Source organism: Schistocerca serialis, chromosome 4 (assembly GCF_023864345.2).
Source record: "Schistocerca serialis cubense isolate TAMUIC-IGC-003099 chromosome 4, iqSchSeri2.2, whole genome shotgun sequence".
NCBI lineage: Eukaryota > Metazoa > Arthropoda > Insecta > Orthoptera > Acrididae > Schistocerca > Schistocerca serialis.
In genome coordinates this window covers 360,058,436-360,076,521 of record NC_064641.1, presented here as the reverse complement: position 1 = coordinate 360,076,521, position 18,086 = coordinate 360,058,436, and the positions used below count along the sequence as shown (strand labels likewise).

At 38.4% G+C, this 18,086-nt stretch overlaps 2 protein-coding genes and 1 long non-coding RNA gene across 4 annotated transcripts in view; 2 read left to right on the top strand and 1 right to left on the bottom strand.

Moving 5' to 3' along the window:
* Window positions 1–1,143: 1,143 nt before the first annotated feature.
* On the bottom strand, window positions 1,144–4,135 carry LOC126473684 (separin). The gene has a single exon (XM_050100920.1). The coding sequence runs from the start codon at window positions 4,047–4,049 to the stop codon at window positions 2,370–2,372; it is 1,680 nt and encodes a 559-aa protein (XP_049956877.1). The 5' UTR covers window positions 4,050–4,135; the 3' UTR covers window positions 1,144–2,369.
* A 757-nt stretch (window positions 4,136–4,892) lies between these two features.
* Window positions 4,893–5,537, top strand: LOC126474158 (uncharacterized). Its single transcript, XR_007586579.1, has 3 exons — window positions 4,893–4,964; window positions 5,123–5,229; window positions 5,406–5,537. It is a non-coding gene; the product is annotated as an uncharacterized LOC126474158 (long non-coding RNA).
* A 1,761-nt stretch (window positions 5,538–7,298) lies between these two features.
* LOC126474156 (mitochondrial thiamine pyrophosphate carrier-like) overlaps window positions 7,299–18,086 on the top strand; it is a 72,583-nt gene continuing 61,795 nt past the window's right edge. The window contains exon 1 of one of the 2 annotated variants that reach the window (XM_050101612.1): window positions 7,299–7,759. The gene's annotated coding sequence lies outside the window, so the exon portion shown is untranslated. Of the gene's footprint in view, window positions 7,760–7,843; window positions 7,863–18,086 lie in introns of those variants that run through there. The other variant, XM_050101614.1, reaches the window with a different exon arrangement.

Sequence of the window (18,086 nt, the reverse complement as noted above, 5' to 3'; positions counted from 1 at the left end):
ATGGTCAATAGTTTGCTTTCTCCCTCCCAAAACAATAACTGTGAAGTACATACAGCAGCATTCCTAGTAACATTAAATGAACCGAAAAAACTGCCTTTCATTGGAAATGTGAGTGTAATGTCCGGTAAAGACATTGTTTGTTTATCTCTGTATGCTGATATCAGTATCAATGAATGTATATCTAATGAAACAAAAGCCACGAATTATAATGTGGACTGGGTATGCAGTAGGCTGGAACATGAAAAAACACTCTGGCATCATATAATGACAACTTGCCAACTTTCATTAACAGATGAGGAGATATGACTCAAACAAAATGCTTTTCCCCAATGTTTGTGCTCAGAGTGTGTCATATAAAATGTCAGAAATTTGTAGACATAATTTTGATTAAGTGTGTTGTTGAATGCACTTATTGGATGAGAAGTAAGATGGTTTTCTTACTCACGAATGAATGTGTCAAATGAAGAGTGCCTAATCGTTGATATTTTTTGTTAGCAAAGAAATACTTTACAGTTCTAATCAAAGCATAATAAATAAGAAAAATGATCCTGAGTGTCACAAATTTAAAAAGGTACCTTTAAGTTACAGAACGTGATTCACAAATAGGCCTAAATGTTCATAGAAAGTGCATACATGTATAGGCCTAGAAGTTACGACATGTATAGTTTAGTTATTTTTAGTTTGCATTCTACCCAAATAAACTGTACAGAACTGATTGGTTTAGATTTCTTCAACCTCGCATTTTAAATGAATTATTATCTAACATAACATCTTAAATGGCATAAGAAATGTAAACCTTGCAAAGTAATTTTGGTGTACAGGCAAGTAAAATATGGAATTGAAGACATCATGGCAAGCGTAGTATCCAGCTTGAACAAACAAATGGCACTGCTAGCGATGTCTCCTGACAAACGCTTGTAAATGCCACAGTTTCTGCTATTATCTTTATAAGTTCTTTGCTTAAACTGCAAAATACGGCTATTAGGTGCATTGGAAATATAATACCAAATTAGTCCAACAGAAATACATTTAAAGAATTCCAAGTACTGACACTGCAGTGTGTAGGCCTATATGAAACAATTATGTTCTTAAAAAATAAATTGCACAGCTTTGCTGAACAAAAATATATTTAATTACAGCATTAGATGTAAAGATTACCACATCTATACAAATAGACTTCAGTGACAAAGATCCTAAAATATCTGGAGCATGTTTCACAACCTCCATGCGGCATCAATAACTTAGAAACATTGTCTACATTCAAACAAAAACTAAGATGTCAACTTGTTTCAGCATGTTGTTACAGTGTAAGGGAGTTATCAGAATGATATATTACAGTGTATTGGTCGATATTATATTATATTGTATTGTAGGATCTATTTTTTAAACTCTGTCTGAAACTATATTTCATGTGTGTTTAAATACAGAAAACTGATTTTCACTAACTTTATTTCACATGGAGCACACTATAAAATCTTTGGAGTTTTGACACAAATACCTGAAAAGATGAGTATTTTACGTAAATATCAAACACACTGTAACACATGCATGTATATGCTGCTGTATGTAGCAAATATCACTGCACAAAATCGAGCAAATGATGAAAAATAAATAAATGACTACCATCTGTTTACATTTACAATATTGTATCATTTGTTAAAAGTTACCTCCTCTACAAAGACATCTCAGTGACATTAAATGGACACTTTCACAGTTATGAAACGAGGAAGCAGTATGACTTACGTATGATTCTGTTAACAACTTGCTGCAAGAAAAGTGTGCTACATGTTGGGGTGCAGATGTACAACAGATGAAGTTAAAGGAACAGAAATGTCCAAGGCCTTCACATATAAATATAAAAATTTTTTGATGGAGCTCAAGTTTTAACACAGTAATTTTTTTTTTAAAAAAAAACAATGGTTATAAATGTTAACTAATTCCTTAAAAAATGTTCACTTACACCTGATAATTGAGTGTAGTGCATGTTCTTAGTGTAGGTCCCATTTCTGTGTGTATTTATTCCTGTTCTGCTCCCATCATGTTCCACTGTATTGCAGATATTTCATGTTACTGTCAAAACAAGTTGCAACCCATTTAACTAATAAAAGTTTATCGTGATAGCTGTTACATTCTTGTAATATTGCACAGGCTTTCATGTATAAATTAAATTGCAAAAATTTTCTTGTACAAATTTAAACTTTGGCTTGTCCATTATTATATGTATGAATTGTACAATATTGTGATTACTTGGATCAGTAAAATACAATTCAATACAAAAGCAATGTCAAATAAAAATTTACAGTTGTCTAACAGTTAAAGGGCATTTGATAGGGCCAGCCACAAAAATAATATATTTCACTAATGTACAATTACAAGTCTTGAAACAACATCCTAGAAGGCAAACCACGAATCACTAAGGATGATTTTGTGACAAACTCACGTGCCCCATTTCTTCCTCTAACTACAGCTCGCAGTAATTCAGGTTCACGATCTGGTGAAGGCATAAGCCATGCCTTTAACAGTTCCTTTGTCAAAGCATCTGTGTCTCTATCTGGCACCTCCCACAACATACCGAGCACACAGGGACTTGATGAAATGCAATATGCTCGGGCTGTGCTTAGCCTGTCATTATAAGGCTCATATGCCCAAGTATTGCTCTTACATCCAAAGAGTAACACTGTTGCATTTACATTAAGTTTTGCAATTTTGTACGGATGGAGGTATTTTCCACCAGACCCATGACCAAAGTAGATAAATATGTCTTTCTTAGTTAAAACATCAACCAACTGATCTTCTGATGGGCACTTGCCCACCATATTTGGCCATCCAACAAGGCAACTATCAAGGAAAGGTACCATCCGATCCTGCATAGCATTAAGATTTCTCTCTGGATTCAAGAGATAAAAGCCATTTTCTGGCTTGAAGACGTATTCCACACATCCATTTTTTATCTTGCTTTTGTGTTCATGATATAGTGCATGGAGCAGTGGTATTGAAGATATTCGAGAAACAGGATGCTCTGCCAAACCATTTAGCATCTCCCATGGAAAATGCTCCAATTCTTCATCAACAACAAGAATAACAGGATGTCTCTTTAAATTACTCATGTATCTGGGTCCACTGCACAAACTCTTCAGTTTGGATATTAATGCATTAGCACTAGCTGGAGAGCATTCCTCATCTAAGACTGAGTGAATTCCATTTTCAAACTCCTCTTCTGTTATGTGACTGTAACACTCTACAAAATAGTAAAGCAGTTCTTGACCCCTATCTAAGAAGCAGTCTGTCACATGACAATCTTGTACAATCTCATCTACCGACTTGCGCAGTTTCTTTAAGTAACAGTCATCAACCAACCGGCCAACAAGGATTGACATCCACACTCCCAGCCAACTGTATCTCATGTCCCTCAGAATTTGCAACATCCTGTCATTTGCTTCCATTTTTCTTCTATTATGCATTATTGGATTCTGTTCATCATACCTTTGTCTGTTTACCTTCAGAGTGTCAATGAATTCTTCCCAAAATATATTCGAATTCGACGGCTGTGGAATTGTCACCATTAAAGGATCCGCTGCACCATTACCACACTCGAAACAGGTAATACAAATGGAAGATGTAGCTATCATGGACAATTGATTTTCCAGTCTTCTCTTTGCGTTGTACGGAACAGAAATTTGTACAACTCTCCACTGTGGTGGAAGATCGTAGAGCCTTTTCATCATAGAATTGAAGCCATCTGTATCGTACTCCCCCTGAAATTGTAAATACTTCCTGTGTAGTCGAACTTCCATTTCTGGGTTGCGCAGTTTCTTCTCTTGCATTATCGTGTCTCTACAAATTGCACGCCACCTTAACTGGAAGCCAAGGCAGTTCACAAGGTAATAAACTGCTTCACGCTTTTTACCGAGATACAAACACAGGATAGAAAGTTGTCTGCATAGGTAAGAGTATTTCACTGATGGAACGTGAACTACCGTCTTAATAACGTCCTCAATTTCATTGTATAGCTTCTGATATTCATCCAGAATGAGTTTATCAACTACCATATTGAACGAACAACAATAAACCAACGTAAAGAAACTATCGAAGTATGACACGACCAACAGCACAAAATTGAAAACACCCGCCGATAAGTTTCAAATACTACCAAAGATAATAACGTTATGGAACCACTCCAATGAATTCAATACTGCTCCACTCGCAACGCGAGGAGATACACTTCTGTCTCTTGAGGAAATTAAACTCACTTATTCGCCACTGAATCAGTAAAAAGAACTACAAAATCCTGTTTAATTCTGAATTATATTCCCAAAACCTCATATAGCTTTTTAAATTGTCATATCCTAAACACAAACACTTTGATTGGTAAGTAAGTACGTCTGTGATTATACTCCATTTTCGTAAATATGCCGCATTGAGGGCAAATTTGGCAATGGTACATGGTACAATAGTTGAAGCATTTGAAACGAGGTCTTTGAAAGAGCATGAAACGCTGAGGTTGACATGAAATGAACATTTTAGTGCCAAGTATGAAGTATCGAAGTGTAATTACATGTCAGGCCGCATGACTGAGCGTAACTTACAGACGTTACATTAAAGTAATGTTTGTTCGAAGTAGTGATGGGCTAAACTGCGATTTTCCGATATCAGTGATTTCTGTGAATGCTACTTTTCAGTATCTGTTATTCTTAACTGTGATTTGTCGCAGTTAAGAGTCGCAGTTAAGGAACCTAAGTCGCGTATCCCTCCGCCACTGCTACTTCCGCGATTTCTGCGACTTCTGCTACTTCTGCGACTTCTGCGATTTCTGCTACTTCTGCGATTTCTGTGACTTCTGCGATTTCTGTGACTTCTGCTACTTCTGCGATTTCTGTGACTCCTGCGATTGCTGCGACGTACCACCGTATGATAAAGTTACATCTGTCCACACAGAAAATTGCATCTCAACAAACCTGTCATTGGTAAGTATGTTTTACGTTTATTCTTCCGTTGGCTTTAATTTTGTATTAAAGAAACAACTGTGAAAATATGAATAGTGTAATTAATATGTAAGTAGCCGCACAGTACCGTAATAGTTCCTGTTTAGAAAATGAATTCTAACATATTGTTATGTTCATAGGTACCTGAACTACATTTCAGTCACTCAGTAAAGTGATAATTCAAAATATCATTGTCAACAGATCTGGAGAAATTGCCAGTCTTTAGACCGTTTTCGTCAGACGACAGGTTAGTTTCTAAGCGTTTTGATGGACTTAATTACTTCAGTGAGATCGTTCTTGCGAATGTGATATAGCAAATATTAGCAAATGTGATATAGCAAATATTAGCAATCTACTCTGTCAATTATATTGCTAGTAATTAGTGATAGCAAAAATTGTTTAATAATCCTTGTGTTTTTGCAGACGCAGTTCTGACTGATTACTGGTTGCTGTACATATATATCCACATCAAGGCTGTTGAGAGAGACTCGTGAAGATTCAAGACAGCTCTTAGAGGATTTGCAGTTTAAAAGTGAAATAATTATGAAATAAGTGTATGACTGATTAAAGTGTTTTATTGAAGTTGTTGTGCGATTTTAAAGGAATAATAAATGTTAAATACATTGAGTGAATAATAAAAATCTCATTTTCCACATGTTAAGCCGTCCTATACCCGTAATTTTCCGCCACTTATTTATTGGTAAACACTTGTTGGAGAGTGACATGCCGCCCCCCCCCCCTTTCTCCACAATCTTGGTGTGACACTGACCTGTAACATATCCCGAAGTCTACAATATGCATTTTGAGGCTGTTGATATGAAAGTGGGAAGTACAGATCTTCCAGTTAAATCAGGAATAGCTTAAGTGCATTACTTGAAAGTGACACAGGAAAAGCTTACTTATGTAGGTGGTAGTAGTGTCGGCAAAAAGTTCTTGTGTGTGAAGTTGCCATGTAGAACACCAGGTGTAAAACTTTTCTCCCGAGTCTTGAACTGTGAGGCATTCATATGACTGTTTTCATTTCTCTACACTTATACAGATGTCTGAGTTCTGCTGTGTTAACATTGCAAAGTCCTGTAGGCATGTGGAGTATTAACCAAAACTGTCATATTGGAAGCAGAATCAAACACATTTGTTACGTTACTCGATATTTTCAGGAGAAAAAGGCAATGTCGCTTCTTATTAATATAATACATTCAGAGTCACAGCAGTATTTGACCAACCATAACTGATGCTGAATGTGCATGTCGTCATATAATATGAAGGGCTTATTTCAATAGTGGTACAAGTCCATTACCTACACTTTTCTGTCTATAATGCTTCTGAAATTAGTGATCCAAACAAACATAAATAAAGGCTCATCTCTAGCAAGAAGCCATATGGTGAATATTTCTGGTATCTCAACTGCAGATTTTTCAGCACTCATTTAACTTTACGACTTTATATCTCAAAATTAACAAAAATGGACCTGTACCACTATTGAAATAAGCCCTTCACATGCACACACAGCACATCGATCTCGTGAGGCACAAGGCTCTCATAACGTACATACGTCGGTCAACAGATGACACTAGGAGAAGTATGTTAACTGCGCTTTTTAGTTGCTACTTGCGACTCTTAGTTGCGATTTGTCACAGAAATCGCAGTTTGACTCGGTAGCGAATAGCGTAGTATGAACTTTGCTCAACAGATGGCAGTGCTAACTGCGCTTTTTAGTTGCTACTTGTGACTCTTAGTTGCGACTTGTCACGGAAATCGCAGTTAGACTCCATAGCGTATCGCAGAGATGGACGTAGTACGAACTTTGACCCACAGATGGCACTGTTAACCGCGCTTTTTAGTTGCTACTTGCGACTCTTAGTTGCGACTTGTCACGGAAATCGCAGTTAGACTCCATAGCGTACCGCAGAGATGGACGTAGTACGAACTTTGACCCACAGATGGCACTGTTAACCGCGCTTTCTAGTTGCTACTTGCGACTCTTAGTTGCGACTTGTCACGGAAATCGCAGTTAGACTCCATAGCGTACCGCAGAGATGGACGTAGTACGAACTTCGGCCAACAGATGCCACTGTTAACCGCGCTTTTTAGTTGCTACTTGCGACTCTTAGTTGCGACTTGTCACTGAAATCGCAGAAAGCAGTGCTAAATTCGACCAATAGATGGCTCACGTCTTTCAATGTGAAATACTACTTGCGACTGCTAACTGTGACTGAAATCGCAGTTAGATTCTGTAAAGTTGCTACTGTGATATCTGTGACTTCTCAGTCACTGTGATTTCTAACAGATACGCGATTTCCTGCCCACCACTAGTTCGAAGTCTCTTTTAAAACCCTCGCAGATTACTTAACGTTTATTATTTTCTCGTATGTTAGACGTACCTTTACCGCCTCAGCCCAAATGCCACATAGTTTGTGGTAAAAGTAGTACACCAGACACTAAGACGTCACGTCTAACCCGATGTAACAATTTTGTAGCTATGTTTGGTCTTAATAGCGCGTATAGGCGTAGTTCCTTATTTTACTTAAAAAACGAACGGTTATTCGCATTGTGTTGCAGAGTGTGATTTTTTTTTCCTTTGATACCTAAAAATGTTCTGCCCAACTAGGTTGTAACAAACTTACATAATAAGGATTTGTGACTAATCCTTAAAGTACCTGATGAATAACTCACTATCAAAAACCCACAGGAGCAGCTGATGAACTACTATTGTTCTCGTTTATGAACTTGGATGCGGAGGACAAAGCCGGTATCACCACCCCTCATACCTAGCGCTGGTATGTTGCTCGTTCTAAAGTGGATTATGTGTGCAGCTTGTTAACTTTAGTACGTTATTGAGCCTTGGTTTTTTACGATTGACCCCAGGAAACTGAAATTGTGGTGTATATTTTTCATAAGGTTAATTTTAGTTATACCGGTCAATTTTTTTTTGTACAGGAAAAGTTGCGCAGAATTTCTTCGTTCTGCTCGAATATAGTTACAGCTCGCTTCCATGCGTTACACATAACAATTCCTTCGGTAACGTCATGTACATTTTCCGGAGGTATTAAGTGTAGTCAACGAACTTTTGATATGAATTCTATATGCGTGCGTAGCACATTAAGTATTGTCTCGTACTGTATTTAGTCGAAAATGTACACTTATATGCGTGAAATAAGGTCACAGGTCTATCACTTAATATTCTTAATAAGCTGAAATTGTAATTATGGTTAGCGTAATTTTAAATTGAGACTTAAAAGTTACGTGCTTTTCCTGGCTGTTGATTACATGACAGCACACCAGAAGTCTGAAACCTATCGTCTAATTCTTATGTATAAGTACCAAAATAGTTTCTTTTCAGTGAATACTCTTCAAGTGAGTGTGATACTTTGCTGGTATGGCGGTAAAATGCTCGTCTCTATCACGATGAGTGGAAGTTGTACAGCAGTATACAAAGCCTGACTAGAATATTCACAATCATGTATTTGACTTGTCTAGATTCTACAGTACTTGCTCTTTGTAACAGCTGTGCATTGGGCCGTCCTAAATCTACATCTACGTCTTTTTTAATACACATAAGCCACCAGATTGTGTGTGGTGAAGGGTACTTATCTTACTGCTAACTGAACCCCCCCTCCCTCCCCTTCTCCTCTCCTTCTGCGTTCCAATCGCCCTTTCACCTATGGCAAGTGGGAATAAGTATTGTTGGTAAACCTCTGTATTAGCTCTAATTTCTCATTGTGGCCATTTCACGAGATTTATATGGGAGGAAGTAATATGTTGTCAGATCCTTCCAAATGAGCACTAATGCCAGTAAAATGTAGAAATGAGAAATAAACCGACCTATTTTCTACAACTGTCATAGGAGGAGGATTAATATTTTTTTCTGTCAAATATGGAAAGGTATATTGCATTACATAAGGAAGACGCCTATCACCTTTTAAAATTTCCTGCAAGTGCTAATGGCTGTGAGATATCCCTCACCATTGCTCATGGCAGTTCAAGGATTACTGTCAGAAAGTGACACAATGTCACTGGATTTACTCACAATGTATTGTTATGGACATGAGAGACATTATTTTAAAAACTGAAGTTTTGGCCGGAAGTGTTGTCTGACGTATGTACTAAATAAATCTGTGTTCTGTATGTCTTATGATTCATTCATCACATTCTGTAAATCTTATGATGGAGAGCCTTCAGAAATATTAAGTGACAGAAGCAGCCACTTGAGGCAACATCTGTGAAGTATAACAACAAGCAGTTATGATAGTACTAATCTACTACTCTGATAACTATGGAAATGACTACTATTGCTGTCAGCAGGTTAGCAGAGTGAGACTGACTTGTAATTATAAGGCAGACAGAACTAAGCTTTCATGGTTTACTTGTCAAGGATAACTACACTGTCCAGCAACAATAAAGTGACTACCTCTCAAAAACCTGAATAACTGCCTTTTGCCATCCGGACCACAGCAAGATGTACAGGAAGAGAGTCAGTGTAGTTCTCGAAGATACCAACTAGGATATGGTCCATGCCAACTCCATTGCTGTGGCCAGCTGCCGTAGGTTTCTCAATTGAGGATTCATGTGGGAACAGCTTGACTGAGGTGGCCCCACAGACTCTCAGTTGGGTTTAAATCCAGGGAGTCTGGTAGTCAGGGGAGTACAGTAAACTCATCCTGATGCTCTTTGAACCATTTACATACATTGCTTGCCACAACACATTGCATTGCCCTGTTGATAGATGCCATTGTACTAAGGAAAAACAAACTGCATGTAGAGGTGGACATGGTCCGCAAGGGTAGACACATATTTGTGTTGATTCACTGTGCCTGCCAGAATAACAAGATCACCCAGGGAATGCCATGAAAACATTCCTCCGACTACAATGCTCGCTTCTCTGGCCTGGTCCATTCTGATGATTATTGCAGGCTTTTTGCTTACGGACATTTCACGCCATACACGTCAATGGCCATCTGTCGGAGCATAGCATAAAACATGTTTCATCTGAAAAGGCCTCCTAGTGTGTGTCCAGTTGCAGTGTTGGTAAGGAAATTCCAGCCTCTGTTCTCGATGAACAGCATTCAGCATGAGTGCATGAGCCAGGCACCTGCTGTGGAGGCCCTGATAATTGATCATTCAGGAGACACTGTTGGTAGCCCTGTGGTTTACCTCAGCAGTCATTTGCTCAATAGTTGCACATTTATTCACCTGTCACACATCTCTGCAGCCATCTATCACCCCTTCATATGTAGGCCACGTTGCACACAGTTGCCTTGGCACTGGTTTTGGATAGCACCATTTACGCATGTGTGGTATACTTGTAACCATGGCAGCATGGGAACAGTTTACAGACTTAGTCATTTTGGATATACTTCCACCTATGGCCCAAAAGCCAATGATCATGGCCTATTGGACCTCAGATAAATCGTTCCATTTTCACATTATGACAATGCCTGCACTGTTTTCCACATCCGCCTGACAAGCTTTATACAGAGCTATTACAAATGATTGAAGCGATTTCATAAATTCACTGTAGCTCCATTCATTGACATATGGTCACGACACACTACAGATACATAGAAAAACTCATAAAGTTTTGTTCGGCTGCAGCCGCACTTCAGGTTTCTGCCGGCAGAGCGCTCGAGAGCGCAGTGAGACAAAATGGCGACAGGAGCCAAGAAAGCGTGTGTTGAGCTTGAAATGCAGTCACATCAGTCAGTCATAACAGTGCAACGACACTTCAGGACAAAGTTCAACAAAGATCCACCAACTGCTAACTCCATTCGGCGATGGTATGCGCAGTTTAGAGCTTGTGGATGCCTCTGTAAGGGGAAATCAACGGGTCGGCAAGTTTCACGCGTAGCCCGCGGAAGTCGATGAATAAAGCAAGCAGGGAGCTAAACGTACCACAGCCGACGGTTTGGAAAATCTTACGGAAAAGGCTAAAGCAGAAGCCTTACCGTTTACAATTGCTACAAGCCCTGACACCCGATGACAAAGTCAAACGCTTTGAATTTTCGGCACGGTTGCAACAGCTCGTGGAAGAGGATGCGTTCAGTGCGAAACTTGTTTTCTGTGATGAAGCAACATTTTTTCTTAATGGTGAAGTGAACAGACACAATGTGCAAATCTGGGCGGTAGAGAATCCTCACACATTCGTGCAGCAAATTCGCAATTTACCAAAAGTTAACGTGTTTTGTGCAATCTTACAGTTTAAAGTTTATGGCCCCTTTTTCTTCTGTGAAAAAAACGTTACAGGACACGTGTATCTGGACATGCTGGAAAATTGGCTCATGCCACAACTGGAGACCGACAGCGCCGACTTCATCTTTCAACAGGATGGTGCTCCACCGCACTTCCATCATGATGTTCGGCATTTCTTAAACAGGAGATTGGAAAACCGATGGATCGGTCGTGGTGGAGATCATGATCAGCAATTCATGTCATGGCCTCCACGCTCTCCCGACTTAACCCCATGCGATTTCTTTCTGTGGGGTTACGTGAAAGATTCAGTGTTTAAACCTCCTCTACCAAGAAACGTGCCAGAACTGCGAGCTCGCATCAACGATGCTTTCGAACTCATTGATGGGGACATGCTGCGCCGAGTGTGGGAGGAACTTGATTATCGGCTTGATGTCTGCCGAATCACTAAAGGGGCACATATCGAACATTTGTGAATGCCTAAAAAAACTTTTTGAGTTTTTGAATGTGTGTGCAAAGCATTGTGAAAATATCTCAAATAATAAAGGTATTGTAGAGCTGTGAAATAGCTTCAATCATTTGTAATAACCCTGTATACCATCTACTAGTTGTCTATGAGTGGTTATTGCACACTGATGTTGAAAATAGTTGATGGTCACATTAATGTGACTGAATCATGAATTAACAAAGTGAAACAACTATCACATGCTCTGCTAATAATTAACTGTAATTACAATGCTAAAGTATACTAGTGATTGCTGAATTCAAGTTTACAGTTAATTTGAAAATAAATCTGATATTTAAAAATAAGGAGGAGGTTTTGCTTCTTTAGTTTACCCAAAAGATCAGTTAAATATGGAGTACGAGGATGTCAACAAAACCTTGGATCACAGCAGATGTTGGTGTGTCAGAAGAATTAAAATGAGCATCAACAAGGTACGCAGAACAAGTAGCAGGGAATAATACTTGTAAAAGGAGACTAAGGTTTGACTTAAGGAAGCAGGTTCAGGTGGATACATATTACAATATTTATATGAATGTGAAGAGGTTTGCACCAGATAAATTAGAGTAAAGAGCTGCATCAACCAGTCTTTGGACTGAAAAAAAGTAACTGAGGAAGTTGAATCAAGGTATTAAGAAGAGAAAGCAAAACAGTACATGTAAAAAGAGATATAGAGGAGATTTAATGAAATGACACTTCTATAAACAGAAAAAGGAAGATCATTGTATAATATGTACAGTTTTTACTCATGATATTTCCCAGAGAGATTAAAATATTACTTTCTCTATAAATCTGATAACTCCAAGAATGGTAATACCTACTATCCACTTCCACTCTTTACATCATTTTCCAAATTTTCTGAGATGATAATGTACTCGAGGATTGTATTGAATGGTACTCTTTTCAATCACAGTTTGGCTTTCAATAGTGTTACTCTACTGAGGCTGTTTTTTTTTATATATATATACGTACCTTTCTATTCTTCAAGAACTGTGAACTTTTACTGCTCGTAGATGTTCAACAGTAATCTATTGTTTCTATTCTTCAAGAACTGCGAACTTTGTGGTTAGGCTTTTACTGCTCATAAATGTTCAACAGTAATCTATTGTAGCAGTATGTGGATGGTTCACCTGCTAACTATTAATGAGGCTTATCAGAAGTTAGAACAATAGTGCACTGGCCATATACAACTGTATATTATTGGGGCGATGTGAATATAAAGTAAAAGACAAACCCCATTTTTCAGCCAGTGTAGCAACACAGTATGTCGACACCGAGGACAGCAAACGAAGAAAATAAAAGCAGGTGGAACCGCTACAAACCTCATGAATCCATGGACCCTGGAACCCAGCAGGGTACTGTTCAAGCTGGTGGAAGCTCTCTAATGCTGTGGGGCATGCACAGTTGGAGTGATACATCTAGATACAGTTGTGACAGGTGACACATACATAAGCTTCCTGTCTGATCGTCTAAATCCATTCATGTCCATTGCCCATTCCGATGGATTTGGAAAATTCCAGCAGGACAGTGCAATACCTTACACATCCAGAATTGCTACAGAGTGGCTCCAGGAACACTCTTTCAGTTAAAACACCTCCACCAAACACCTGAGACATGAACATTATTGAGCATATCTGGGATGCCTTGCAGTGTGTTGTTCGGAAAAGATCTGTATCCCCCCTCGTACTCTTAAGGATTCATGGACAGCCCTGCAGGATTCATGGCGTCAGTTGCCTCCAGCACTACTGCAGACATTAGTTGAGTTCATGCCACATTGCGTTGCGGCACTTCTGCACACTTGCAAGGGTCCTAAACAATTTTAGGCATGTGTGCGAGTTTCTTTGGTGCATCAGTGTATAGTAAACATGGTATTAAGTTATTGGGTGTACGTTTTGGTGACAGATGTACCAGTATGTAACCATAAAAATAACTATTTTATATCTAAGGTTCTCGGGTGTCCAGCTGGATCCGATCGTCGAAGTTCCACGATATTTTGGTGAATAACCGTCCGCCATCATCAGGTGGTGCTGATAATGCATCAACAGGTGGTGCTGATAATGCATCAACACCACCTGATGATGGTGGAACGATTATTCACTGAAATATTGTGGAACTTCGACGATCGGATCAGGCTGGACATCCGAGAACCTTGGATACAGCACATCCGCCGGGAAAACCTCAGATCACAACTACTTTATAATTTTTTATTCAATGTTTTGTTTAATTCTTAATCCTGCATTTGGCATTACGACAATTCCTGAAGTTTTTTTTTACAATTTCATAGAAATTCTCCACAGTAAATTCAGTATACTGATCTGATATGTACATGTTTCCTCTGTCGATATAGTAAGGATATTTTTGAATGACTTTGGGGTGACTTTGTGGTAGAATTTTGCACAAACATTTAAGTACACAAGGGAATAAGAAACTACAATGTTACCCCACATATCTTTTAATTTACTTAGCAAAGAATAACAGAAAGCCAAAAATTTTTAAAAAAGTAATAATTCACGATTCACATAGTAAATAACAATACACGTAAAAGCACCTGACAGTTTTCCTGCAGTTCGCTTCCTTAATGCCATTTCAAGTATGTCTGTAGTGGTGGTGTTACGAGACTTACATCAGCTGGAAATTATTCTATTTCATATAGGTCTTGAACCGTTTTCAGCAATTTTACCATTTGTCATTGCACAGAGAGAGCATCCATTTGTCATTTCTTTTTCCTACAATCAAATGATGACAAAATCCTCATTCATAACAGATTACAGTATTCATAACTTGATTAAAATGATACTGTTTAGTTGGGCTGCACAGCCCAAACTGTTGTCATCTCTCTGAACTAAACTCATTCCTCCATAATCATCAGTCTCATACACATAAAACTCACCTTAACAATGGAGAATCGAGGATGGAATATAACAGTATTATGAAAAGGAAAGTTGCTACTCACCATATAGCAGAGATGCTGAGTCGCAGATAGGCTCAACGAAAAGCTCTCACAGTTAAAGCTTTCGGTCATTGGTCTTCGTCAGCAATAGCCACACATATGCACGCAAACGCAACTCACACACATTACTGCAGTTGTGTGTGTGTGTGTGTGTGTGTGTGTGTGTGTGTGTGTGTGTGTGAGAGAGAGAGAGAGAGAGAGAGAGAGAGAGAGAGAGAGAGAGAGAGAGAGAAGAGTAGCAACTTTCCCTCTCATAATATTGTTAAAACTCACCTTAACTTTTCCTTTTTTTGTGCCCTCATACCTACTGGCAACTAATATTCTTTTACTTATATTCTTAGCAAGTTCCAAACCTCTATCTGGCACTCCATTATTTTGCCCCTGTGATAACATTTATTTTATTGTGTCTTGCCTCAGTTTTCCTTTGAATGGTGTGGTGTTGCATTTCATGGATCTTTTCAGGCTGTTCAAGAATTCCTCTGGGGTATGGAATGATTATTTAAGGAGACATGAAATGTATTCACAGTTGCGAATATGGACAACCATCATCTTTATAATGGAATGATGGCAATGAAAATTTGTGCCAGACCAGGACTCAAACCCAGATTTCCCACTTATCACAAGGAGTACCTTAGCATTAGGCTATCCAAATACATGAATCCATGTCCAATGGAACATTGTGTTGTACTTCTGAACAACACAGGCACTGCAATATCATCTTTAAGGAGAAACAACTAATCTATGTTTGAAAATCCTTCTGTTGTCTTTCATACATTTTATTTACATGGACACATTGTCAAAGAGTCTTATAGTTGTATGCTTCACTCTTTTTTTGATATGTACAGGTTTGCAACTGATTACTCATTTATGTTCAGTTTATTAGGCTACAGTTCAAGAGTAATAGAGAGATTCTCAAATATGACAGTAGGTGAAAAAATATCTTCACTTTTCTCTAGTGAATCTATCTTTGCCTAAATGAGCACTTTGCAATATCCTGTAGTACATCAGTGAATGAAAACTTGCAAAAAAGTTAACTTCCACAATTTCAGTGTCCCCAAAGTTGTCAGTTATTCCTTGGGAAAAAACAGCTGCATCTAAATGTTCTGGGAAGTCTATTACATAGTTTTCACATACGCAAAAAGAATTAATCATATCAAGGAAAGTAATTAAAATTCTGTAGGGGATATCTGCAGGTATCAGCCTTACACCATATTATTTATTCACTGATGAAATTTGTAGTCAACAGAGGCTGAACTCTTTCCCAAAGGAGATGTAGACTAAAATTGTCTTCAGTGGATACCTCCAAATCTTGCAGAAACCTTTTTTAAGTTCTTTCCATCAATTTCTTAAGGAGTATCTTTCCAGTCTTCAAAACTTTTTGACAGCATTTCATTACAGTTACAATACCCAAAATTCAATAAAATAAAAATCCTTACACATGTTACTCTTGTACAGCACCAGCACATGACATATTGAATTACCCAGTCAGTTACAAGGTGACCTGCAGTTTGGCAAGGATTCCAGATCACATTGCAACACAGCATTTTTTGTGATTACAAACACCGACAGATGTGCATTGTTTGTGGTAAGGACAAACTTCTTGTCAAGTACTACTGAAAACGTGTGACAATTGTCATAACCAATTAGTCAACAATGTATGTAGAGTGTCTCCAGCGAGAGAGTGAATAATGACCATGATGCTGTTATAGGAATAATGACCACTAAAGGGCGTTCAAGAAAGCTAGGAGAGTATTTGTGTTTGGTCAAGCTGATTGAGGGTCATTATCAAACAAACTGAGAACATAGGATCTGGCAAAAATAGAAGAGTTGTGGTTAAAGCTTAAAGACATTACAAACCATATTCTGGATAGGTACATTCCAAGTAAATTAATAAAGGACAACAAAGACCCACTCTGACTTAATAGCACCATTTCTAACATGTTATGAAAGCAGAAGCAGCTGCAATTATGTTAAGACACATTATAGGGATATTGATAGATAAAAGTTAATAATCGGTCTTGCACTTGTGCCAAGGGCGATTCTCGAAGCTAAAAACAATTTTCACCGTCTGGTCCTGGTGAAAGACTTGTCACAGAAGCGTAGTATTTTCTGGTCATATGTGAAGTCAATGAATGGATTCAAACCTCCATGTAGTCTCTCATAGATCCATGACTGACTTCAGAATTGAAGCTAGCTGACATAGAGGATAAATAGGAAAATACAAGACCTATCTGCACAGTAAAAGATGTTTCGAAATAAAAAATTGACAATATAGAAAAACCAAATTCCATTATATATATTTTTTAAAGGTAGACTCTTAAGCTATTTTTCTACATAATCGCCTTTCAAATTGAGATGCTTATCATACCGTGGCACAAGTTTCTAAAATCTTCCCTGTAGAAATCTGCCACCTGCAATTGCAATGACTAGTTTATACTGGCATGCAGTTCGGCGTCAGTGTCAAAGCATTGTGCAGCGAGCCATGTCTTTGTTTCTAAAAATGGGTAGTAGTTGCTCAGCACCAAATCTGGCAGTGTGGTGGATTATCAAACACCTCCCATCCAAAACCTCATACGAGCTATTGGGGTATGATTGGCTATGTGTGGACATGTATTGTCTTGAAAAAACAAAACTTTTGTGCTAAGTTTTCCCTAATGCTTGTTTTGTATCACCCAGTTTAACTTTGTCAGTGTATGACAATACCTGACTGAGTTAATTATTGTGCCACATTTCCCTTGGAGTCTCAAACACACTAACCATGGTCTTTTTTGCTGACAGCATTTGCAAACACTTCCTTGGTTTGTTGGAAAAATTTTTGTGTCCCCTTTCCACTGACTGCCTTTTTGTTTCTCAGTTGACATGCTACACCCAAGTCTCATCCCCAGTTGTGATACAATTGATAACTTTGTTACTATTTTTTTCATTATCTTCGAGGAAGGTCAGTGCTGCAGCCAGTCTCTGTTTTTTGTGGTCTTTGATTAGGATTTTGAAAACCCACCTAGCACAAAATTTGTGGTAGCCAAGCTTCTCTACCACAATTTAATGCACCAAACTCTCAATTTAATGCACCAAACTGTGTGAAATTTGGGGAAAATGTGAAAGTTCCATAATCATGATTTTCATAAACAGTTTGCCAGTCACCAGGCTAGGCCTACCACTGCAGTCCTCACCTTGAACATTGTTATGGCACTTTTTAAAATCAATGTACCATTACGTCACTTGGCTTTCACTCATCACTCCTGTTGAAATACACGTTACATAGGTTATGATATTTTTCAGTCGGTTTGCAGTTTTTTGGCAACAAAAACCTGATCACAGAACACACCTTACAAGTGACAGGATTTTCTATTGCAGCACATTTTTTAACCCTTCAAAGAAAGTAAACTGGCAGAAACACAGACCATAAGCTATCACTGCTGGATGCGTACCAAGCGCAGGAAAGTTATGGCACCAAGATGGTGTTTGTATC